At 50.8% G+C, this 24,596-nt stretch overlaps 1 protein-coding gene and 1 long non-coding RNA gene across 2 annotated transcripts in view; one reads left to right on the forward strand and one right to left on the reverse strand.

The window, feature by feature from the left end:
• arnt2 (aryl-hydrocarbon receptor nuclear translocator 2) overlaps nucleotides 1-24,596 on the forward strand; it is a 30,157-nt gene extending 5,561 nt beyond the window's left edge. The window contains 20 exon segments of the mRNA XM_068742457.1: nucleotides 1,119-1,230; nucleotides 2,348-2,395; nucleotides 2,527-2,551; nucleotides 2,553-2,581; nucleotides 3,574-3,787; nucleotides 3,959-4,172; nucleotides 5,718-5,820; nucleotides 7,338-7,403; nucleotides 7,512-7,597; nucleotides 13,790-13,866; nucleotides 14,390-14,524; nucleotides 18,886-18,960; nucleotides 19,115-19,266; nucleotides 19,623-19,695; nucleotides 19,798-19,921; nucleotides 20,793-20,895; nucleotides 21,012-21,150; nucleotides 22,906-23,056; nucleotides 23,129-23,274; nucleotides 24,474-24,596. Of these exon segments, the coding sequence (XP_068598558.1) occupies nucleotides 1,119-1,230; nucleotides 2,348-2,395; nucleotides 2,527-2,551; nucleotides 2,553-2,581; nucleotides 3,574-3,787; nucleotides 3,959-4,172; nucleotides 5,718-5,820; nucleotides 7,338-7,403; nucleotides 7,512-7,597; nucleotides 13,790-13,866; nucleotides 14,390-14,524; nucleotides 18,886-18,960; nucleotides 19,115-19,266; nucleotides 19,623-19,695; nucleotides 19,798-19,921; nucleotides 20,793-20,895; nucleotides 21,012-21,150; nucleotides 22,906-23,056; nucleotides 23,129-23,274; nucleotides 24,474-24,572 (2,171 nt within the window). The 3' untranslated portion in view covers nucleotides 24,573-24,596.
• Nucleotides 9,156-9,672, reverse strand: LOC137917655 (uncharacterized). The gene is made up of 3 exons (XR_011106685.1): nucleotides 9,591-9,672; nucleotides 9,425-9,517; nucleotides 9,156-9,332 (listed from the first exon to the last, which is right to left on the reverse strand). It is a non-coding gene; the product is annotated as an uncharacterized lncRNA (long non-coding RNA).

Here is a 24,596-nt window from a genome sequence, read left to right on the forward strand (position 1 = left end):
TTTCTGGCCACAAAGGGGAATGTTTCTACATACAAAGGGGAATGTTTCTAGATACAAAGGGGAATGTTTCTAGATACAAAGGGGAATGTTTCTAGATACAAAGGGGAATGTTTCTGGCCACAAAGGGGAATGTTTCTAGATACAAAGAGGAATGTTTCTACATACAAAGGGGAATGTTTCTAGATACAAAGGGGAATGTTTCTAGATACAAAGGGGAATGTTTCTAGATACAAAGAGGAATGTTTCTACATACAAAGGGGAATGTTTCTAGATACAAAGGGGAATGTTTCTAGATACAAAGGGGAATGTTTCTTCATTAGATGAATCTTTCCATTTGAAGAAAGTTACATCAAAGAAAGACAGGTCTTCTTTATTGGCTGAATTGGATCAATGACTTTCCTGTAGAAAACATCAGCTTTTAGTTTGGTTTTTAGCTGAGAGGGAATATAAGAGTGATAAGGAGCGGGAAATGTGTGGGGAGAACTCAAATCAATACACGTGTGTGTGTGTGTGTGTGTGTGTGTGACAAGAATGAGGGTGAAGAAGAGCGACTGAGGGAGGAAGAATGAAGAAGACTCAGAAAATAAAGGCAGAAAAAAGTACAAAGACCACAATGATTTATTTTGTGCTAATGCTAAAGGACAAATGTAAAAACACTTTACAAAAGAGAGTTTTGATACTGAAATAATGAACATTTATGTTTTGAAGGGATTTTTCTTATTGTATTGACCTTCCACGTTAATGTTAATATTAAACACACACATACACACACACACACGTTGCAATGAGTGACACACGGGATTCGGCGATGACGTCAATAATTTGGTTATAATAATAAAGTTAATGGCAATGAAAGTCAAAGGCAGAAATAAATGTTGGGCCTGTCAGAGATGAGAACACGTCCTCCGTTGTACCCGGAACGTGTACTAATACGTGCTATTCTGCATGCTTTGAGCTGTGTGCTGGCTGCGGTGCGCAGTGACGAGTGTGATGGATAACAGTGTGTGTGTGCTCGTGCAGTTTGCCCCCCCAGCACACACAAAACTGCCCCAATGGGAAGTTGGACGATTCTCCATGAGACAAGTTGGACTGTCTTCCGTTTCTGCTGTGTCTTCCAGAGATGGGCAGTGAGTTGCCGGGGACAGTAGCGATGCCGGGGGCAGTGGGAGCCAGCCAGGTGAGGATGGGGGGCACTGTGCCAGGCCGTGGGGGCAAGAGGAGATCCGGAGGGTGAGTAAATCACCCAAACCCAAACCCACGTTGGCTGTTTCCATTTAAAAGCCCGAGTTGCATCACGAGCAGCTTCGTCTTTACGTCCCTGTGGGTAGTAATGAGAACAGAACCGAGTGGCTTCAGGTCCAGTCCTGTGGCTGGAACCCGACCCAACCTGCCCCCGGAGGAAAACTCAAAGTGTGGACTGAAAACATTGGAGAAACACAGTACTTTGAGCTTTGTGTAGTATTCACAATAATTAAATATGATTCGGCAGACAAATTCCGGTAGAAATAGTACAAATGAAACGGCTCTTAACATCACAATTATTAACCATTTGTTCACGCAAATGCATCATTTATTGGTTTGAATCATTACGTGGTTGTAACGGTTCACGTAACTTAATGAACCGCTTCGGTCATACATGTTTGGTTCGGTCCACTTGCGTACCGTTTCGGTTTTGCGTGATCTAAGAGCTCCGTGCGGAACTAAAGTCCTGGGCGAGTTTCCACAGGGACGCCTCTGTGTGTCGAACACCACTGACTGAGAGGGAGGGGCACTGGTAGCTCAAAGGCGGGGCTAATGGCATCCTGGCAAACGCAAGCGAGAAGCCTGAGCTGGAAGCCCCGCCCACCTCACTACGACTTTGGCTTCCTGTTAAAGTCGCTGATGGACTAAAGCAAGTGGAGAAATCCACAGTGTCGACAAGAAACGTGGAGAAGTTCATCTTTCTAGCCAAAAACGTGTCTTTGCCCGTCGGCGTGTCGGAGGACGCAGGTTAGCATCACGCTGGGCGACCACTCATCAGAGGGTGGGGGTTCGACCCCCGACCCTCTGCCCGTCGGCGTGTCGGAGGACGCAGGTTAGCATCACGCTGGGCGTCCACTCATCAGAGGGTGGGGGTTCGACCCCCGACCCTCTGCCCGTCGGCGTGTCGGAGGACGCAGGTTAGCATCACGCTGGGCGTCCACTCATCAGAGGGTGGGGGTTCGACCCCCGACCCTCTGCCCGTCGGCGTGTCGGAGGACGTAGCGCTGATGTCGGTGTCCCGGGTGGAGCCGTGGCGTTCCCTGCAGAATTACTCCTCCTGGGGAACACAAGCTATTCTCTCTCTGATGGAGATGCTCTTTTTCAGAGTGGACTTTGACGATGAAGACGGAGAGGGGCCGAGCAAATTCTCAAGGTAAGCTTGCAGAGAACAGTCCGGTCCGCCGGCCTTGACAAAGTCAAGGTGCATTTCTGAGGTGAACCCGGGGTAGCGCGTGCAATGCTTGGCTTTCTGAGTAAAGCCGCCGTGTCCTCCGTTCTCTGTAGGTACGATGGTGACGGTCAGATTCCTGCTGGGGGGGGATTAGGAGCGATGCTCCAGGTCGGCCGGGCCAACCGGGCCAGCGGGGGCTCTCCATTGACTCTGGGACCAACGGACTATCCAGCTGTTGAAGTTGAAGTACCAAATACAGCTTGTAGGATTTGTATAAAAACATGGTAGGTTGGTATATTCTAAATTCTGCTGGCGATGGCCGTCGGTGTCGGGAGTTTCCGGCTCTGTTGGAGTTTCCGGGTCTGTTGGAGACGGCATCAGGAGCATACAGATGTTCTCCAGTGACTGTTGCACAGCTGGCCGTGCCGAATAGTTCACCGTCCGCTGGCGTCACTCAACACAAACCGGCCGATTTTACCAACATGAAAAAGCCTAGTTTTGTTTTTCAAGGTCATTTGTGGGGCGTGTGTTCGGTACCCCCCAGAGCCTCCTGCAGTCTGGACCCCCTCCCCGGCCACCAAAGACAATCCCTCGCTCACGTTTATCTTTGTCTATCTCACATACGAAGGATCAATGGCTCGTCCAGAATATTGATCGTGACTCTTAATTCCAGACAGTAATTAGGAGTTAACATTTTGAATGAAACCGATCAGAGCTGGGGATTAAAACTTTTTGATAAATCACAGAAGGGACCGATGGTCATTGGTTCGATCCTGGCTGGTGACCAGAGACACCGCAGCCGATGGTCATTGGTTCGATCCTGGCTGGTGACCAGACATCGCAGCCGATGGTCATTGGTTTGATCCTGGCTGGTAACCAGAGACATCGCAGCCGATGGTCATTGGTTTGATCCTGGCTGGTAACCAGAGACATCGCAGCCGATGGTCATTGGTTTGATCCTGGCTGGTGACCAGACATCGCAGCCGATGGTCATTGGTTCGATCCTGGCTGGTGACCAGACATCGCAGCCGATGGTCATTGGTTCGATCCTGGCTGGTGACCAGAGACACCGCAGTCGATGGTCATTGGTTCCATCCTGGCTGGCCGGCGGTTGACAGGCCGCAGCCCCTTCCAGCAGCTAACTGGCCTCTCTGTTGCAGAGAGAACCACAGTGAGATCGAGCGACGCCGGCGTAACAAAATGACGCAGTACATCACGGAGCTGTCGGACATGGTGCCGACCTGCAGCGCCCTGGCCAGGAAACCCGACAAGCTGACCATCCTGCGCATGGCGGTGTCCCACATGAAGTCCATGAGGGGCACAGGCAACACTTCCACTGACGGGGCCTACAAGCCCTCCTTCCTCACTGAGCAGGTAACGCTGCCACCTGGTGTGTAACCCTGTGTACTGCAGCAACAAGGCGACTGGGTGACAGTGCAGCTGATCCTCGCTCAACGGCGGCGTCGCGCTCCGAAGACCCCGTCGCGAAACGAAACCCGTTCACTGACGATTTGGTCAAAAAGTGATCTTCGTGTTTGTCCACAGGAGCTGAAGCATCTCATCCTGGAGGCGGCAGACGGCTTCCTGTTCGTGGTCGCTGCAGAGACGGGCCGGGTGATATACGTGTCAGACTCGGTAACGCCAGTCCTGAACCACACCCAGTCAGAGTGGTTCGGCAGCACCCTGTATGAACAGGTCCACCCCGATGATGTGGACAAGCTGAGGGAACAGCTCAGCACTACGGAAAACTCCATGACGGGTAGGGGAGGAGCTTCTTTTACTCTAATACGCCCTCTTTTTGTTTGACATGGGTCGCTGGGTCACAATGGGATGCTGTGCCTCTTTCTCTTCACATTGTGATTGCGATCATCCACCCAAAAACAGCAATGCTGCCCCCCACAGGGTTTTAGGTCACATTACAGCATAAGACTGTCCCCTTGCCCCCCTGCCCCCTCCGCTAAAAATTATTTGATGAATGCAACAAAATTCTGGATTTATTTGGACGAATAGTCGTCACGGCAACGAATGTATGGATTTATTTGGACAAATGTATTTCCTAAAGTCACAGGGAGCCTCAACAGAAAGATGAAAGAGCCACATGCTTCACTTCTGACAATATAAAGGTTGAGTCACGCCAACTTTAAACATGTGCATTATGACCATTTTTAATTACGTAAAATAATGAAATCCATATTAATATAAACTCAAACTCAGGTATTTCATAATTCTAGATGCATAAAGGCACTCCCGTCTGACTGTCATGGTTTCTGTGCCCACTAGAGGGCAGCAGTGTCGGGCTGGTGCAGCCTTGTTCCTGTCCCTTCCGTCTTCCCTGCTGGTCTTTGCTCGATGAAGAGTTTAATCTCATGCATTCTACATGAATGTCACTCAGGCAGCGGAGGCGACTTGCTTCGCTCCCGTTGCTGCTCCCTGCTGGAGCTGTGTTGTTGTGCGACTGCGTGGAATCACCCACAGTGGAACAAGCGGTTGTTTCCTGCACAGCACTATTTAGAACTCATTATGGGAATAAAAAATATTTATATTTGTGGGGACATTAATGTTGTTTTATTTGCTAGTGCTTAATGTTTGCTTCCTGTTTAAATCTTTTTGCATAAATGTCTACGGTGTATATTTTTCCATTAAATGTGCAAAGAAATGCTTCCTGACTGATGAATAAAGATGTCCAGTTTATAAACTGAGGACAGAGACGAGAACGCTTCAGGTCCGGTAACGTTTGTCTCACTGACGGGACTCGATCTGTTGTGTGTTTATTGTCGTCGGCTGCTTGGAATTAGATCCCGAAAATCACGTGTTTGTTTGTGAAGGTCCAGTCAGCCTGCTATTTTTTGCTGATGGAATTCTTTTTCCGTCTGGAAAGGATGAGCCGTGTTCTAATGAGGATGGAGGTTTACAGTAACAAAGCCAAGCTGTGGCATTTCAGCCCCCCCCCCCCCCCTCCCCCATCTTACATCAACGCAGCTGAAATGCAAGACCTCATTCTCAGCAATGCTTTGTGTCACAAAAACAAACCCATTAAAGCATCAGTTCTGACTGAATTCTCTAAAACTAGCCTGAAGCTAAACATTCCAGGCGTCGGAGCTTTTTACCGACGACATCGGTAAAGAGTAAGAATCAGGGAATGCCTTCAGTCGGCAAGCTCCTCCCCTTTGACCACGTCTCGCTGAGACGTAGAGACAGGGATCCAGCATCGATGGTCACATGTCATGATGATTCCTGTGTGTTTCAGCCACCTGATCTTAACCTGATCCTGTGTGTGTGTGTGTGTGTGTGGTTCTTCTTACAGGACGCATCCTAGATCTGAAGACGGGGACAGTGAAGAAGGAGGGACAGCAGTCCTCCATGAGGATGTGCATGGGCTCCCGACGCTCCTTCATCTGTCGCCTGAGGTGTGTGTGTTATTCCCTCACTCCGTCACGATTGGTCAGAAGTGAATAAGCGTTTGCTGAACGGTTGTGGCAGACGGAGTCACAGCAGACGTTTACAGAGACGGTTATTTAGTTCCTCGTTCATTTTCCATGCCGGCTCTTTCTACGTCTGTTTTTAGCGAGCGTTCTGACTTGAGGCTCTCAGCTGTGTGTGTGTGTGTGTGTGTGCGTGCGCGCGCACCATTAAACATGCCATTGTTTCACGGTTGTTAACATTAACATGATCGCAGTTGTGATCCACCTGGAAACTGTGATCTGAACCCAAATCAGTTCCGAGGAGACTTCCCCGTCTAAGAGGCGTTGCGTACGCTGACATTTTACACACCGTTCAGCGAGCGTCTCCTGCGTCGTAGACGAGCCGCTCATCCAGGATGGACGGAGAGGACTCGTTACCCAGAATGCTCTGTCTGAAGAAGTCACTGTTACTGGGTTGAGGCTGCTGCATTTACTCTTAGAGGAACGTTTCAGAGCGTGAAGAGTTCGCAAGAGTCCGTGCGTAAAAACACGACAGCTTCATTCGGAAGAAGTCCGAATGAAAAAGGAGACGTGCGTTCAGTCCTGCAGGAAGGAGATCTGACAACACAAAGCTGGAACGTGCGATAGTACCACAGAAGTACAACAGAAGTACCACAGAAGAGTTCAACGGCGTTTTGTGTCTCTGTGATGTGACGGCAGGAATATTTCTATCGCCTACAGGTCGATCGATTCACTCTGCAGCGTTTACATCCATCATTCCTGCCGGTTTCAACTCGGACGGAAAGCAAAAGCTGCTCGGACTGAAATGTTAGCGTAGCATTCTGGAGCAACTTGGAGACTTGTGCAGGGGGCGGGGCCGTCATTGTGCTGACACAAAGCATATGAAACGTGCAGTACGTGATGCAGCGTCTCCTTTATCTAAATGTCAGTATGGGGATGCGACGTTTCGCTGTCGGGGGTGGGGGGGGCGTGTTGATGGCTCAGAGTCGGTTGACAGGTGGGATGCTGGAGGAGCTCTTTAGAGGCTTCGTGTTTGAAGTGGGCTCCAACCAGGCAGCTTTAAAATACCCTCATGTTGGCAAGATGCTCCAGTGAGAACGTTGCCGTGGAGACGGCACGGTTCCACCCTCTCCACAGACGATAATTGCAGTCTCAGCTGTTTGGGGAGAAATAAATCTTTAATTATGAACTAGTGATTTTGGAGTAAACCGACCTCGGGACCAGACTCCAGGGAGACCTTTGGGAAAATGTCTGCACCATGATCCCAGACAGTCAAGGGCAGCACTTTGTCAGGCAGAGTCCGATGACGTGGGAAGTGTGTACTTTGAACAGTAGCTTTAACAGACAGAAACAATTTGTGCCGAGTTTTGAAGGACCTGTTTCTTGAGAAGCCTGCGCAAACCAAAGACTTTCTTTTCCTGGCCGTGGCGTCTTTCGGGAGGGCGTGGCAGCGTGCAATACGTGCAGACCCGATAGTGATGATGTCTCATGTTTGTGTTCAGGTGCGGTAACGCTCCAGTGGACCACATCTCCCTGAACCGTCTGTCCAACATGAGGAAGAGATACAGGTATATGCTGCACAAATCAAGTTGCTACCCGCACAAATGATGCCCATTGCACCTTTGTGTAATAGGGTGTGTGTGTGTGTGTGTGTGTGTGTGTGTGTGTGCTAACAGGAATGGCCTTGGACCCTCTAAAGAAGGAGAGGCTCAGTACTCTGTGGTCCATTGCACCGGCTACATCAAAGCCTGGCCACCGGCAGGTGAACAAACACACACACTTGGTGTCCATCTTTCACCTCCGTGCACAAATCTGTGCACGTAGAGACTAGAGATGCCTTCCGGTCTGAGCTAAAGCAGCTTGATCAGGTTCAGCCTCGGGTCCAGAACAACAGCGAGATGCGTGAGCGAGAGTCTCAGTAGAAACATTTGTCTTTCCCCGTGTACTTTTGACTGCTGAGGTGTTTTTGCAGTCTCTTTGTGTTGATGCATTTCCAAACTCACAAAGCCGATGTTTGCTGTAACAGCAAACTCGAGCGCAGACTGTGTAGAACAAATACTTTTCTCTGAGACTCTCACACACTTGCAGGGCCTCCACGCAGTTCCAATTTCACTGTGTGAACTTGGAACTGCGTGTGATGTTTTAGATAGTAAATTCATCATAACGTTTCATTTCGTTAGCATGTTGTACGATTCAAATGATGAAGACTAGCATGTTATGATGAATATCAATGCCTCACTTGTGCACCAGAAACAAGAAGCAGTACACGTCCCCGCAAAACAAGAAGCAGTACACGTCCCCGCAAAACAAGAAGCAGTACACGTCCCCGCAAAACAAGAAGCGGTACACGTCCCCGCAAAACAAGAAGCAGTACACGTCCCCACAATACAAGAAGCAGTACACGTCTATATGTATTCAGAAAAGAGTCAGTGCTGTGGTAAAGCTAGCGCCAGGTGCAGTATTACTGAGAATGAAAAGACCCCCCCCCCCCCACCTGTGAGGTGCTAATCCGTTGTTCCCCCGTTGCTTTAGCAGCATCGCGAGTGAGCGAGGAGAGGCGTTTGGCTGCAGTCGATGTAAGCAAACATTTTTATTGATGGTCGTCCACTAAACTAGAGATGATTCAAATCGCAGAGATTCGTGGTCGTGCTCTTTGAATGTCTTTGGAACACTCTGGCACGTCAAAATAGAAAATAGTAGTATTGATTAGAACTAAAGGTCACACTGCAATAATTCTCTGATACACATAATCATACGCCCAACAATTAGGTTTTGAAATTGCTGACATATGGTTAATTTCCTTGTACTAAAAATACTGGGATGAAATATGTGAAATGCGGAATGCAGTAATCCTGCTGGCATCTGCTGAGCAGACCGGACACACACGCTCATAGAAAGCAGATGGATAGAACAGACACGCGCTGCAAACACGAACCAGTCCAGCTGCTGCTGATCGCCGGAGACAAGTAACAGGACGGGGGTGCAGTATATTTAGTTTGTTTTTGTACGCAGACGGGCCAGGGGAGGCCGGCTTTCTCGAATCTTTCCTCATAGGTAAGATATTTCAGCTAAACAAAATTCCTCCCTTCACGACGGCTGCTTTTAAAAAGAAATTGCTCAATACAGCCGTTTTCCACTCAGCCCCGTGTTGATGAAAGGTAGGGGCATTGATTTCTGGAGGTTCACTGCAAATCACCATCGGTGCATTCTCATAAACAACAGATGAAAGTCGTGACGTTTGTAAGGTTTAAAAGCAACGCAGACATCAAATGACGCCACGCTCCATCTTCAGGAACCCTGAGATCCAAGATGGATCCTGAAAATGTGTTAGTGCACCTTTTTAAATTGGTAATATTGAATAAATTGGCTGCGTTTGTCTCACTCGCTCTTCAACCTCCCCGGTAACCAGGCCCACGATGCAGGCAGGTCAGGCTGGAGGGGTTGGTGGCCCGGTAGATCTCGCCTGGACAAGGCGTCGGGTTTAGTATTCTTCGAGCCTGGGCGAAAGGATAGGCAGAAATTAAACCGGGTAAAGAATAATGCCCACCTGGCTTGACGGCAGTTTAGTCTCTTAGCAGACCAAGTGTACCAAGTGGCTTTTCGGTCCCCTCCAGCCAATGCCGCCATTCCTCCAGGCCCAGTTTGACCGCCAGCATCGCTCCTACCCCGGAGTCCAAAGCGCCTACCTCGACAATAAAGAGAGGGATCAGGACAGATTAAGATAAGAGCAGCGGTGAAGCAGTTCTTTAACTTACAGAAGCCTTGTCCTGCAGCAGGGGGCCATTGGAAAGACCTCTTCTGCGAGGTGAGAGTGATGAGAGGAGTCGCCAGCCAAATCCTGATCCCCTCGGAGTTGACGACAAAACCCAGGAAGATTAACTCGTGGATGTAGAACTCACATTTTTACGCCTCAACAAACAGCTGGTTCTTCCAGCTGGAGTAGTCTGCATGGCTAGATGCTTGATTTTATACGCCTGCGTCCATGGATGTGATTGAAACACCTGAATTCAATGATTCAGATAGGTGAACACATACTTTTGGTAATATAGTAAGACTTTTGAATCTCTACTTATCCTGGGATAAAATACCATGGCTTCACTTATCTTTTATCTGGCTGTGAGACTTACGTGTCTCTCACCCCTAGCATCCCAGAATTGGAACATTCATACCAAAATCTCTGCTTTTCAGGTGGGGCTAGTGTTGTAGTCAAGACCTAGATGCTCCAGCTGGAAGAACCAGACCAAGACATTATCGAGACTAGAGAGTATCGAGACCGAGACAAGAGCTGAGGGTGGTGAGACAGGATGGCCCTGCCTGGCTCTAGAGATCAGGAGGGTGAGACAGGATGGTCCTGCCTGGCTTGAGAGATGAGGAGGGTGAGACAGGATGGTCCTGCCTGGCTCTAGAGATGAGGAGGGTGAGACAGGATGGTCCTGCCTGGCTCTAGAGATGAGGAGGGTGAGACAGGATGGACCTGTCTGGCTCTACAGATAAGGAGGGTGAGACAGGATGGACCTGCCTGGCTCTAGAGATGGGGATGGTGAGACAGGATGGTCCTATCTGGCTCTAGAGATGAGGGTGGTGAGACAGGATGGCCCTGCCTGGCTCTAGAGATCAGGAGGGTGAGACAGGATGGTCCTGCCTGGCTCTAGAGATGAGGAGGGTGAGACAGGATGGTCCTGCCTGGCTCTAGAGATGAGGAGGGTGAGACAGGATGGACCTGTCTGGCTCTACAGATAAGGAGGGTGAGACAGGATGGACCTGCCTGGCTCTAGAGATGGGGATGGTGAGACAGGATGGACCTGCCTGGCTCTAGAGATGAGGAGGGTGAGACAGGATGGTCCTGCCTGGCTCTAGAGATGAGGAGGGTGAGACAGGATGGACCTGTCTGGCTCTACAGATGAGGAGGGTGAGACAGGATGGACCTGCCTGGCTCTAGAGATGGGGATGGTGAGACAGGATGGACCTGCCTGGCTCGAGAGATGAGGGGGGTGAGACAGGATGGTCCTGTCTGGCTCTAGAGATGAGGGGGGTGAGACAGGATGGTCCTGCCTGGCTCTAGAGATGAGGGGGGTGAGACAGGATGGTCCTGCCTGGCTCTAGAGATGAGGAGGGTGAGACAGGATGGTCCTATCTGGCTCTAGAGATGAGGGGGGTGAGACAGGATGGTCCTGCCTGGCTCTAGAGATGAGGGGGGTGAGACAGGATGGTCCTATCTGGCTCTAGAGATGAGGGGGGTGAGACAGGATGGTCCTGCCTGGCTCTAGAGATGAGGGGGGTGAGACAGGATGGTCCTATCTGGCTCTAGAGATGAGGGGGGTGAGACAGGATGGTCCTATCTGGCTCTAGAGATGAGGGGGGTGAGACAGGATGGTCCTATCTGGCTCTAGAGATGAGGGGGGTGAGACAGGATGGTCCTATCTGGCTCTAGAGATGAGGGGGGTGAGACAGGATGGTCCTGCCTGGCTCTAGAGATGAGGGGGGTGAGACAGGATGGTCCTGCCTGGCTCTAGAGATGAGGGGGGTGAGACAGGATGGTCCTATCTGGCTCTAGAGATGAGGGGGGTGAGACAGGATGGTCCTATCTGGCTCTAGAGATGAGGGGGGTGAGACAGGATGGTCCTGCCTGGCTCTAGAGATGAGGGGGGTGAGACAGGATGGTCCTATCTGGCTCTAGAGATGAGGGGGGTGAGACAGGATGGTCCTGCCTGGCTCTAGAGATGAGGAGGGTGAGATAGGATGGTCCTGCCTGGCTCTAGAGATGAGGAGGGTGAGACAGGATGGTCCTGCCTGGCTCTAGAGATGAGGGGGGTGAGACAGGATGGACCTGCCTGGCTCTAGAGATGAGGAGGGTGAGACAGGATGGTCCTGCCTGGCTCTAGAGATGAGGAGGGTGAGACAGGATGGTCCTATCTGGCTCTAGAGATGAGGGGGGTGAGACAGGATGGTCCTATCTGGCTCTAGAGATGAGGGGGGTGAGACAGGATGGTCCTATCTGGCTCTAGAGGTGAGGGGGGTGAGACAGGATGGTCCTGCCTGGCTCTAGAGATGAGGGGGATGAGACAGGATGGTCCTATCTGGCTCTAGAGATGAGGGGGGTGAGACAGGATGGTCCTGCCTGGCTCTAGAGATGAGGAGGGTGAGATAGGATGGTCCTGCCTGGCTCTAGAGATGAGGAGGGTGAGACAGGATGGTCCTGCCTGGCTCTAGAGATGAGGGGGGTGAGACAGGATGGACCTGCCTGGCTCTAGAGATGAGGAGGGTGAGACAGGATGGTCCTGCCTGGCTCTAGAGATGAGGAGGGTGAGACAGGATGGACCTGCCTGGCTGTAGAGATGGGGATGGTGAGACAGGATGGACCTGCCTGGCTCTAGAGATGAGGGGGGTGAGACAGGATGGTCCTGCCTGGCTCTAGAGATGAGGGGGGTAAATAAAAGCATGTTTGCATTCCATTTACTGGTGCAGTGAAGAACGTTTCCATTGCATAAGACCCTCCCCAGTAAGGCCTGGGGGCTCGACTAATACCTGGCTTCTTCATTGTTTGTTATTCCGTTAGCTTGGCTTTGACAATGCTGACAAGCTAACAGCCGTGATATTAAGTAGCTGTTAACAAAAACCGATCGTGGGACGAACGGAGCTTATTTTCGCTCATTGTCTCGGATGGGGTGCTGGAATGTCCTGATTGTAACTTTCCCAGTGGTGCTGATCCAACGGTTGCTTTACCTGTCTCTCTGCTTCGTCTCAATGCGCCGATGAGTCTGACGTTGTGCCGGCTGTTCCTGTGAGTAGTGCACCGCACCGCAGAGTTTGCGCGCTGCAAAGTGTCTTAGCTACATGTCGTTTTGCAGAGGAAGTCCTGATGGTTTTGGAAACCAAACTTAATGATTGAGGAGTTTTGCGACATGTTTAGTGGCAAATTTTCCGGGGGTGCCGCGTCTCCAGTCGCCTTCATCCACTCTCTGTGTGCGGGGGGGGGGGGGGGGGGTGTATCACTCCAGCGCAGCAGCTGCATTCTTCATTTCTCACTTATCACAGTCGTACCGGCTTGGTCTCCACTGGTCTTGATCAAAAGTCTAGAGTCCGCCCGAGACGAGACCGAGACCCCTAAAAAGACGATCTTGAGAACTACAACAAGGTGCGGTGAGTCTCAGTCCTCGGTTCCTTTTTCAGAACACTCGGGTCCCGACGCTATTACAGATAAAGAAGAGAGATCACGCCCTTGCACACGTGCTTGACCTGCTCACTCTCTCTCTCCTGCCACTGAGCTAGAACCCGACCGTTCTGCAACCTGGTGGACGCTGTCATCCTGGGACAAAGGGAAACATTGTGAAGGGGTTTATCTCAGTCTCAAGTGTAAACAGGTTTTTATAATGTTTCCTCTACAGCTGACAAGAGTAATGTAATATTGATTTGTGCTTTTGTGGCCTTTAAACTCTCACATCAACATGTGTTGCTCAAAAGCGCCTTTCCTTGACCATTTTGACTCAGTAAAAGTGAAGTCATTCTGTTACGTTAAGAATCTTTTTACACCTTGAGGAGATGTGATGGAGACGACTCCACTATACGTGCTGTTATTTAATACACTTGAAACAAGGATCTAATTTTTTTTTTCTTTTTTGTTTTATTCATTAACTGATTATTTTTAGTCACGGCTTTGTTGACTGGGAGATTTGCTTTATACTGTTCATATTACTTAGGTAGGCATAAGCAATATTATCAATGTGTGCCGTCGAGGATGCCCTGCAGGACACTTTGAGAGAACAAAGTTCTCACTTCCAGGAGACGGTCAGTCGTGGACCGATGTCGGGAAGACTTTGATATTTTCTTCCGACAGTGAACGTCGTTGTGCCGAAGTGTTGCCAGTTGATGGTCATAAATGCTGCAAAGTTTTCTACAAACGTGCACACAGTGGCGCGTGTTTCACGCCGCTCCTGCTCCTCTTTATCTTCCCCAGGAATGACGATACCAGATGAAGAAACGGAGTCGGGTCAGACGAGCAAATACTGTCTGGTGGCCATCGGAAGACTTCAGGTGGGTCCGATCAGTCGAATGTAACGCGGACTTGTTGCGGCATCAGCCGTGTCGTAGTCACATGACAGGACATCCGATGTCAGGCTGACGCAAACATTCGTTCATGTTTCATGTTCTACCTCTTGTCCGCTTTGCGGGTCACGGGACCCTATCCCAGCTAGGAGGCGGGCCCTATCCCAGCTAAGAGGCGGACCCTATCCCAGCTAAGAGGCGGGGCACACCCCGGATGTGTTGCCAGCGCAGAGACAAACAACCGTTCACGCACACACTCAAACACACCCGGAGAGAACCCATGGGGGAGAGAACCCATGGGGGAGAGAACCCATGGGGAGAACATACAAACACAACACTGATAGGACTCGAACCCAGTGCCTTCTTGCTGTGAGGCAACAGCGCTAACCACTCCACCACCATGCCACCCTAACTCAAACGTTTTGTACAAATGTTGCACGAAAGTCGGTTTCTTACTTGTTGACTCGGTCAACATGGGAAGCATGATTTTTCTGTGTGTGCTTTTTCCCAGGTGACCAGCTCACCTGTCTCTATGGACATGAACGGCCTGTCGGTCCCCACAGAGTTCCTGTCACGGCACAACTCGGATGGCGTCATCACCTTCGTGGACCCGCGCTGCATCAATGTCATTGGTTACCAGCCTCAGGTCAGCAGGCGGCTGCTGTCGTAGCTGCGCTAGTGCGAGCGAAGCCTCTTCTGCTGGTTGAAAGGAGACTGTTATTACTATTATTATTATCGTTGTAGTCGTTGTTCCAGAGTCCAGCTCCCACTGTCAGACAGGATTGAATTTACCCGCGCCGCCTGTAGTCTCGATCAGCTCATCTTCGAGCTCTGCTCAGCAAAGTTAGGTTGAATAGAATAAGTTTCATCAAGCTGCTCGGTGAAGCCGTCCGAACTTCATGCAGCCCAAACGGCTTGTCCAAGTTACCCGACATCCTCAGGACTGGTTGCGAGTTCAAGACCGAAGTAAGGCAACTTAAACAAGTATGTCTGCTACCTTCTTCCTGAATAGAGGCGTGATGCTAAACATCGGTTTGGGTTTCATAGAGGATTCCATTTGAGGATTTATAAATTAAAGAGTAAAGTAATCCTGTAATAATGTAGTAAGGAAGCAGACAGGTTTGGTTAGACCGGAGATTTAGTAAAGTGACGGTCCCAAAAGACGACCTGCCAGAGTCTACCTCTGTGTCGTCCTCTAGTCGCTCCGTGTTGCCGTCCTCTAGTCGCTCCGTATTGTTGTCCTCTAGTCGCTCCGTATTGTTGTCCTCTAGTTGCTCCATGTTGTCGTCCTCTAGTCGCTCCGTATTGTTGTCCTCTAGTCGCTCCGTATTGTTGTCCTCTGGTCGCTCCGTATTGTTGTCCTCTGGTTGCTCCGTATTGTTGTCCTCTAGTCGCTCCGTGTTGCTGCCTTCTAGTTGCTCCGTGTTGTTGCACTCTAGTTGCTCCATGTTGCTGCCTTCTAGTTGCTCCATGTTGTTGTCCTCTAGTCGCTCTGTGTTGTTGCACTCTAGTCGCTCTGTGTTGCCGTCCTCTAGTCGCTCCGTATTGTTGTCCTCTAGTCGCTCCGTATTGTTGTCCTCTAGTCGCTCCGTATTGTTGTCCTCTAGTCGCTCCGTATTGTTGTCCTCTAGTCGCTCCGTGTTGTTGTCCTCTAGTCGCTCCATGTTGCCGTCCTCTAGTCGCTCCATTTGTTGTCCTCTAGTCGGTCCGTGTTGTTGCACTCTAGTCGCTCCATATTGTTGTCCTCTAGTCGCTCCATGTTGTTGTCCTCTAGTCGCTCCATGTTGCCGTCCTCTAGTCGCTCCATTTTGTTGTCCTCTAGTTGCTTCATGTTGTTGTTCTCGAGTCGCTCTATGTTGCTGCCCTCTAGTTGCTCCAGGTTGTTGTCCTCTAGTCGCTCCATTTGTTGTCCTCTAGTCGCTTCATGTTGTTTTCCTCTAGTCGCTCCATGTTGTTGTCCTCTAGTCGCTTCATGTTGTTGTCCTGTAGTCTCTTCATGTTGTTGTCCTCTAGTCGCTCCAGGTTGTTGTCCTCTAGTCGCTTCATGTTGTTGTCCTCTAGTCGCTCCATGTTGTTGTCCTCTAGTCGTTCCATGTTGTTGTCCTCTAGTCGCTCCAGGTTGTTGTCCTCTAGTCGCTTCATGTTGTTGTCCTCTAGTCGCTCCAGGTTGTTGTCCTCTAGTCGCTCCAGGTTGTTGTCCTCTAGTCGCTCCATGTTGTTGTCATCTAGTCGCTCCATGTTGTTTTCCTCTAGTCGCTTCATGTTGTTGTCCTCTAGTCGCTCCATGTTGTTTTCCTCTAGTCGCTCCATGTTGTTGTCATCTAGTCGCTCCATGTTGTTGTCCTCTAGTCGCTCCATGTTGTTGTCTTCTAGTCGCTTCATGTTGTTGTCCTCTAGTCGCTCCATGTTGTCGTCATCTAGTCGCTCCATGTTGTCGTCATCTAGTCGCTCCATGTTGTCCTCTAGTCGCTCCATGTTGTTGTCCTCTAGTCGCTCCATGTTGCCGTCCTCTAGTCGCTCCATTTTGTTGTCCTCTAGTTGCTTCATGTTGTTGTTCTCGAGTCGCTCTATGTTGCTGCCCTCTAGTTGCTCCAGGTTGTTGTCCTCTAGTCGCTCCATTTGTTGTCCTCTAGTCGCTTCATGTTGTTTTCCTCTAGTCGCTCCATGTTGTTGTCCTCTAGTCGCTTCATGTTGTTGTCCTGTAGTCTCTTCATGTTGTTGTCCTCTAGTCGCTCCAGGTTGTTGTCCTCTAGTCGCTTCATGTTGTTGTCCTCTAGTCGCTCCATGTTGTTGTCCTCTAGTCGTTCCATGTTGTTGTCCTCTAGTCGCTCCAGGTTGTTGTCCTCTAGTCGCTTCATGTTGTTGTCCTCTAGTCGCTCCAGGTTGTTGTCCTCTAGTCGCTCCAGGTTGTTGTCCTCTAGTCGCTCCATGTTGTTGTCATCTAGTCGCTCCATGTTGTTTTCCTCTAGTCGCTTCATGTTGTTGTCCTCTAGTCGCTCCATGTTGTTTTCCTCTAGTCGCTCCATGTTGTTGTCATCTAGTCGCTCCATGTTGTTGTCCTCTAGTCGCTCCATGTTGTTGTCCTCTAGTCGCTCCATGTTGTTGTCCTCTAGTCGTTTCATGTTGTTGTCCTCTAGTCGCTCCATGTTGTCGTCATCTAGTCGCTCCATGTTGTCCTCTAGTCGCTCCATGTTGTTGTCCTCTAGTCGCTCCATGTTGTTGTTCTCTAGTCGCTTCATGTTGTTGTCCTCTAGTCGCTCCATGTTGTTGTCCTCTAGTCGCTCCAGGTTGTTGTCCTCTAGTCGCTCCATGTTGTTGTCATCTAGTCGCTTCATGTTGTTGTCCTCTAGTCGCTCCATGTTGTCGTCATCTAGTCGCTTCATGTTGTTGTCCTCTAGTCGCTCCATGTTGTCGTCATCTAGTCGCTCCATGTTGTCCTCTAGTCGCTCCATGTTGTTGTCCTCTAGTCGCTCCAGGTTGTTGTCCTCTAGTCGCTTCATGTTGTTGTCCTCTAGTCGCTCCAGGTTGTTGTCCTCTAGTCGTTCCATGTTGTTGTCCTGTAGTCGCTCCAGGTTGTTGTCCTCTAGTCGCTTCATGTTGTTGTCCTCTAGTCGCTCCAGGTTGTTGTCCTCTAGTCGCTCCAGGTTGTTGTCCTCTAGTCGCTCCATGTTGTTGTCATCTAGTCGCTCCATGTTGTTTTCCTCTAGTCGCTTCATGTTGTTGTCCTCTAGTCGCTCCATGTTGTTTTCCTCTAGTCGCTCCATGTTGTTGTCATCTAGTCGCTCCATGTTGTTGTCCTCTAGTCGCTCCATGTTGTTGTCCTCTAGTCGCTTCATGTTGTTGTCCTCTAGTCGCTCCATGTTGTCGTCATCTAGTCGCTCCATGTTGTCGTCATCTAGTCGCTCCATGTTGTCCTCTAGTCGCTCCATGTTGTCGTCATCTAGTCGCTCCATGTTGTCCTCTAGTCGCTCCATGTTGTTGTCCTCTAGTCGCTCCATGTTGTTGTTCTCTAGTCGCTTCATGTTGTTGTCCTCTAGTCGCTCCATGTTGTTGTCCTCTAGTCGCTCCAGGTTGTTGTCCTCTAGTCGCTCCATGTTGTTGTCATCTAGTCGCTTCATGTTGTTGTCCTCTAGTCGCTCCATGTTGTCGTCATCTAGTCGCTTCATGTTGTTGTCATCTAGTCGCTCCATGTTGTTGTCCTCTAGTCGCTCCATGTTGTTGTCCTCTAGTCGCTCCATGTTGTTGTCCTCTAGTCGCTCCATGTTGTTGTCCTCTAGTCGCTTCATGTTGTTGTCCTCTAGTCGCTCCACGCTCTCAGATGAACTGTGCATGTCGACAGGAGGAAAGAATTCCATGACTTGGTAATTCTTCACATTATCAGCTATGAGTTAATGAGCGGTGTCGGTGGAGAGAAGCCGACGGGAATGAAAAACACTTGTTGCTCTGGCGTGTCGGAGACATTCCTGTGGCTCGTCGGCTCCGCTCTCCTGTTTACCGAGGACAGGACGGCAGGCAGCTGCTCGATCGCTCAGTGTTTGCTGTTTGTCTGCAGCTCATCTTCTACCTGCTTTATCTGAACTGCAACGCTTCTGTCCAGAGAACAGGCTGGAGCTCTGCGTCTGAAGCTCTGACTCATCTCAGCTAACATCACAAGTCGATGATTAAGATCATGATAATATCATTTTGAGTTTTCATGTTTCTAAATTAACTGCAAATAACGTTCAGGTAAAATGTCTGCACACCAATGCAAGTCCATCTGTTAGATTTGGTATCTAGTTGTTGTATATTGTACATGATAATACTTCAAAAGATGGTGCACTAGATATAATGCCACAGATGAATGCACCATGAAGCTTGAGTCAGGCTTATCTGTACCCCTAACCGGGTATATGGTCATTTTCGAGTTGTTCTGATCCCAGATGATTTCGTTGGATAATTTACCCAGAGTGCATTTGTCTAGTTAAGCAAAGACCTTTTTTTCTGGCTGACTGCTACGCTGCCATTTAGGACCTGCTGGGAAAAGATATCCTGGAGTTCTGCCACCCCGAGGACCAGAGTCACTTACGAGAAAGCTTCCAGCAGGTAAGACTCGTCATTTAAAATGCTTTTCATTGGACCGCGATGTTTGGCATGTCCTTGTGCTTCCTCAGAAGGACTTGTGACTTGACCTTTGTGGATCATAGGGATGAAAGTCTCCAACCACAGACGGTAACCAGCGGCATTCTGTGTTCCCCAGGTGGTGAAGCTGAAGGGTCAGGTGCTGTCAGTCATGTATCGTTTCCGGATGAAGAACAGGGAGTGGATGCTGATCCGGACCAGCAGCTTCACCTTCCAGAACCCCTACTCTGATGAGATCGAGTACATCATCTGCACAAATACCAATGTCAAGTAGGTGTTCTAGTCGTCTCGTGCGGGATATTAAAACCCTTTCAGATTTGATGCACTTGGACTTTCAGGATGTTCGGACTTCCACATCATAAATTTGACACCGTTTCCCCCAAATAGCCTGACGCATTCAATCAGAGGCGTCAATGTAAAAGTCTCTGCACAATCGTTACGGTGGCGAGACGTTCTGGCGCCGTCGTCTGATAGTTCCGACCCGTTCTCTGTTACTGTCCTGCAGTTCTACACGTGTCCACCGTTTGTGGTCTCAGCCGTGTCTCCTACTGCTACTCCCACTGAACCTTGCATCTGTCATGGTAGTCTGTGTATTGAGTTCATGTTGGGGGTTTCCTGCTTCTCAGGCAGCTTCAGCAGCAGCAGGCTGAGCTGGAGGTTCACCAGAGAGACGGACTGACCGCCTACGACCTTTCCCAGGTAACCTCCCCCTTCAGCAGCAAATCACCACCTCGTGAACTCTGACGACGACGACTGCTGAGCCGCTTCCCGAGCGCCTTTAAGCCTCGCTCTCGTCCTCAGGTCCCCGTGGCGAGCGTCGGCAGCGGCGTCCACGAAGCGGCGAAGAACATCGACAAGACGGAAGTCTTGTTCTCCCAGGAACGAGACCCCCGCTTCGCCGAGATGTACACGAGCATCTCCGGCTGTACGACACGCACATCGGCACCCGTCCTCACAGTCGCACCTGATTTACACGCCCATGCGCATTCACACGGTGCTGGAGCGTGTGCAGCACGCCGAGGCGTAGCGCTGGGGGGGGGGGGTCAGCGATGGGAGAGCGTCGATGAACTCGGGAGTCTGCAGCACAAATCAAACAGCAGTCCTACGTTGTAGCCGTAGTCGGATGTCTGTGTCCATTCAAGAGTCAGTTAAAACTGAATCAGCTCTGATTCACTTTGACTTTTCATGGTTGGTGTAAAAAGACACCAAGAACAATCCGGAACCTTCTGGTGCTGATCCAGATCACCGTGTGGACGCAGGGTATTTTTACTCACTGGGAGGTAATAGTAATAATAGTAACACTAATACATGCCATTCATAGAGGGATAATAGTAATAATAGTAATACTAATACATGCCATTCATAGAGGGATAAGTCCCCAATAAATGGTCAGGCTGCTTGGAAACGAATACCGGATAAGGTTGATCCGGATCCGAGCAGAATTCTGATACAAGAAGGGGACCTTCTGAATTTTCATCAATGCAAGGGAACAAATGAAGTTCTGAACAAGACACGGTAGACTCAGCAGGAAGTCAGCGGATCTGTTACCAACGATGATATCGGCGTGAACCCAGTTGCTACGGCGACGTTTTCAGTCTAATAACGTAAATGCAGGATCATTATTTTAGGCGTGAGTCCGTGTAGGCGGGACTGAGCTGCTTGGCGGAGGTCTGTTTTTTAGTAGCAGTTAGCCGGCCTACATTTTGAACGAGTTCCACTTTGGAGCCCGTTTTCAGCGGTTCCGGGTTTCATCGCTCAAAGGCGCCCCTCATTTGTTCTCCTCTTTCTCCGTTCAGCGGGAGACAAGAAGATGATGGTTCCCTCGTCCACCGCTGGAGGACAGCAGCTCTACTCCCAGAGCTCCCCCTTCCAGCAGGGACACTCTGGTAAAAGCTTCAGGTCCGTGTCCGTGTCCGTGTCCGTGTCCGTGTCCGTGTCCGGTCACGGCAGGGTGCCGCTGTGGTTTGGTGTGATGCTAGTCGTTTCACCCCAGCCTTTCCTTTCTGTCCTCGTAGCTCCTCGGTGATCCACGTTCCCGGGGTGAATGACATCCAGCCATCAGGCCCGTCCAATCAGAATCTAGCTCAGATCAGCCGGCAGCTCAACCCAGGCCAGGTGGCCTGGTCGGGCAGCCGCCCCCCCTTCTCTGGACAGGTAACTGTATCAGGAGGAACTTTTATCTTGTTGGTTCTACTAACGGGTGTGGCGTCCTCCCTCGTGGACCCCCCCGCCTACGAGGGACTCGGAAGACAGCTTGAGTGACGTAACCTAACGTGTGAAGCGTTGGCTTTGAACAGGAGCCTGGAAGAGGATCAAACAAAGGCCCGCCTTCTTCCTGGTTGTTCTTGTTGTGCTATGTTGGACAAAAAAAAAACTCCACAGCTTGTTTTAACTGTGAGGAAACGCCTCGCTAAAGGCTCTCCGCCACTTCAGGGTGGAGCTGATGATGATGTGTGACCAGGAAGCAGGCGGCTCTGCTCCCTTGCTGGGAAACGCGCTTCCTGTCTGGACGCTGTTCTGCTCTTATTCCGGTTTTATTGTCAGTTTTACCCGACATCATTTGAGCATCGTGTTGAGCGTCACAGCGGGGCGGCCCGGTGGCGCAGTGTTGCCTCACAGCAAGGAGGTCGGGGGGGGGGGGTCGAACCCGACTTGTGGCCTTTCTGCGTGGGTTCTCTCCGGGTTCTGTCGATATCCAAGTTATGTGTCAAGCGAGCTGCTAGTAGCTTTAGCATCACCGCCAGCGTCTGTCTGTCTGTCTGTTAGCAAGATAACTCCAGAAGTTCTGGAGGAACTTTTCAGGAAATGTTGGGAATGTTTCCAGGAGGAGATCGTTTTAATTATAAGAAAGCAGGGAGGTGGATGTGAGGGGAGGAGCTAGATGGATGCTCTCTTCTCGTGTGGCGTGTTATTTGCGTGTCTTCGGGGGGGGTCATCTGTCTTCCACTTGGCCATGCCATTCCTCTGCAGTGAAATCTTTTGTTGTTCATTTACCTCTGGAGTCTCGCTAACCTGAGCCAGACGGCTCGATGTGTTCACCCAGGCTGACCCGCAGTTCTGAAGCGGCGCTGCCCGACAGAACCCGCTGGGCCCGAACGCTCGGAGGAACCGCGGGACGGTTCCATCGGGCTGTTTGTTCACCTTAATGCAGACGCAGATCCCATCCTCTCACCGGCCACGTTGAAGCGCTTGTTCTCGGGCGGGGGCTTGTTCAGGGGCGGGGGGCTTGTTCAGGGGCGGGGCTTGTTCAGGGGCGGGGGCTTGTTCAGGGGCAGGGCTTGTTCAGGGGCGGGGGCTTGTTCAGGGGCAGGACTTGTTCAGGGGCGGGGGCTTGTTCAGGGGCGGGGGCTTGTTCAGGGGCGGGGGCTTGTTCTTGGGCGGGGGCTTGTTCAGGGGCAGGGCTTGTTCAGGGGCGGGGGCTTGTTCAGGGGCGGGGCTTGTTCAGGGGCGGGGGCTTGTTCAGGGGCAGGGCTTGTTCAGGGGCGGGGGCTTGTTCAGGGGCAGGACTTGTTCAGGGGCGGGGGCTTGTTCTTGGGCGGGGGCTTGTTCAGGGGCAGGGCTTGTTCAGGGGCGGGGGCTTGTTCAGGGGCGGGGCTTGTTCAGGGGCGGGGGCTTGTTCAGGGGCAGGACTTGTTCAGGGGCGGGGGCTTGTTCAGGGGCGGGGGCTTGTTCAGGGGCGGGGGCTTGTTCAGGGGCGGGGCTTGTTCAGGGGCGGGGGCTTGTTCAGGGGCGGGGCTTGTTCAGGGGCGGGGGCTTGTTCAGGGGCGGGGGCTTGTTCTCGGGCGGGGGCTTGTTCAGGGGCGGGGGCTTGTTCAGGGGCGGGGCTTGTTCGGCGCTGCTCGCTGTGACGTGGTTCTGACCCGAACGGAGATGCATCTGTAACGTCTAACCGGCCTCTGTTCTCTACAGTCCAGCAAAGCCCAGTCCAGCCCGTTTGGTATCGGTTCTGGCCACAGCTACCAGACGGACCCGGCCTCCTACAGCCCCCTGTCCTCCCCAGCCACGTCCTCCCCCAGTGGGAACGCCTACTCGGGACTGACGACCCGCAGCACGGCGTTCGGTGAGACACCGCGGCGCCGTCTGAAGACAGACTGGCTCCGAGCCGGATGGGTTTGACTCCGTGTGTTTCCAGACGTGTCCGGAGAGAGCAGCCAGAGCGGCGCCCAGTTCCAGGGACGCCCCAGTGAGGTCTGGTCCCAGTGGCAGAACCAGCACCACTCGCAGCAGGCCGGGGAGCAGCACACACACCCAGCCTCCAACCAGACGGAGGTCTTCCAGGTGAGACGCCCCTGCAGAGGTTCTGGTTCTACAGGCTGAAGAACCGATGAGTTTACTTCCTGCTACAGTGCCGCTGTGTGGATGAAGTACTGCGATGAAGTACTGCGATGAAGTACTGCGATGATTCTGTTGTGTCCACTAGTTTAACTTTAGTATAAGGAACAAACTAAAAAATGAAACTTCAAAGTATTTTGCATTTTCTACATTTGGGTTTCGAACAGTTCTCAGTTCTCAAACGGACTAAAACATTTGATCCTGGTATTGATCCTGATATTGATCCTGGTATCGATCCTGGTATTGATCCTGGTTGATCCTGATTTATCCTGGTATTGATCTTGGTATTGATCCTGATTGATCCTGGTTGATCCTGATTGATCCTGGTATTGATCCTGATTGATCCTGGTATTGATCCTGGTATTGATCCCGGTTGATCCTGATTGATCCTGGTATTGATCCTGATTGATCCTGATTGATCCTGGTATTGATCCTGGTTGATCCTGATTGATCCTGGTTTTGATCCTGATTGACCCTGGTATTGATCCTGGTATTGATCCTGGTATTGATCCCGGTTGATCCTGATTGATCCTGGTATTGATCTTGCTATTGATCCTGATTGATCCTGGTTGATCCTGATTGATCTTGGTATTGATCCTGATTGATCCTGGTATTGATCCTGGTATTGATCCCGGTTGATCCTGATTGATCCTGGTATTGATCCTGATTGATCCTGGTATTGATCCTGGTATTGATCCTGGTATTGATCCCGGTTGATCCTGATTGATCCTGGTATTGATCCTGATTGATCCTGGTTGATCCTGATTGATCTTGGTATTGATCCTGATTGATCCTGGTATTGATCCTGGTATTGATCCCGGTTGATCCTGATTGATCCTGGTATTGATCCTGATTGATCCTGGTATTGATCCTGATTGATCCTGGTATTGATCCTGGTTGATCCTGATTGATCCTGGTTTTGATCTTGGTATTGATCCTGATTGATCCTGGTATTGATCCTCTCAGCGACACACTGAGTTTACGACTGATAAATTGGGGATGTGTTTCGAGAATCAACGCAGTACCACGCAGGCGTTGGATGTTTTCTCACGCCGGCTGCTCTGGTAGAGTGTCCAGCTCTGGCTGCCTACCAGAGTACACAGACGTGTAATGTGTCTGATAGCCCCCCCCCCGTGTCTCTGCAGGACATGTTACCCATGGCTGGAGATCCCACCCAAGGAACGGCCAACTACAACATCGAGGACTTTGCTGACCTGGGCATGTTCCCACCGTTCTCTGAGTAGCGCATGCCCCCCCCCTCCCCCCCG

Source organism: Brachionichthys hirsutus, chromosome 1 (genome assembly GCF_040956055.1).
Source record: "Brachionichthys hirsutus isolate HB-005 chromosome 1, CSIRO-AGI_Bhir_v1, whole genome shotgun sequence".
NCBI classification, from domain to species: Eukaryota; Metazoa; Chordata; class Actinopteri; order Lophiiformes; family Brachionichthyidae; genus Brachionichthys; species Brachionichthys hirsutus.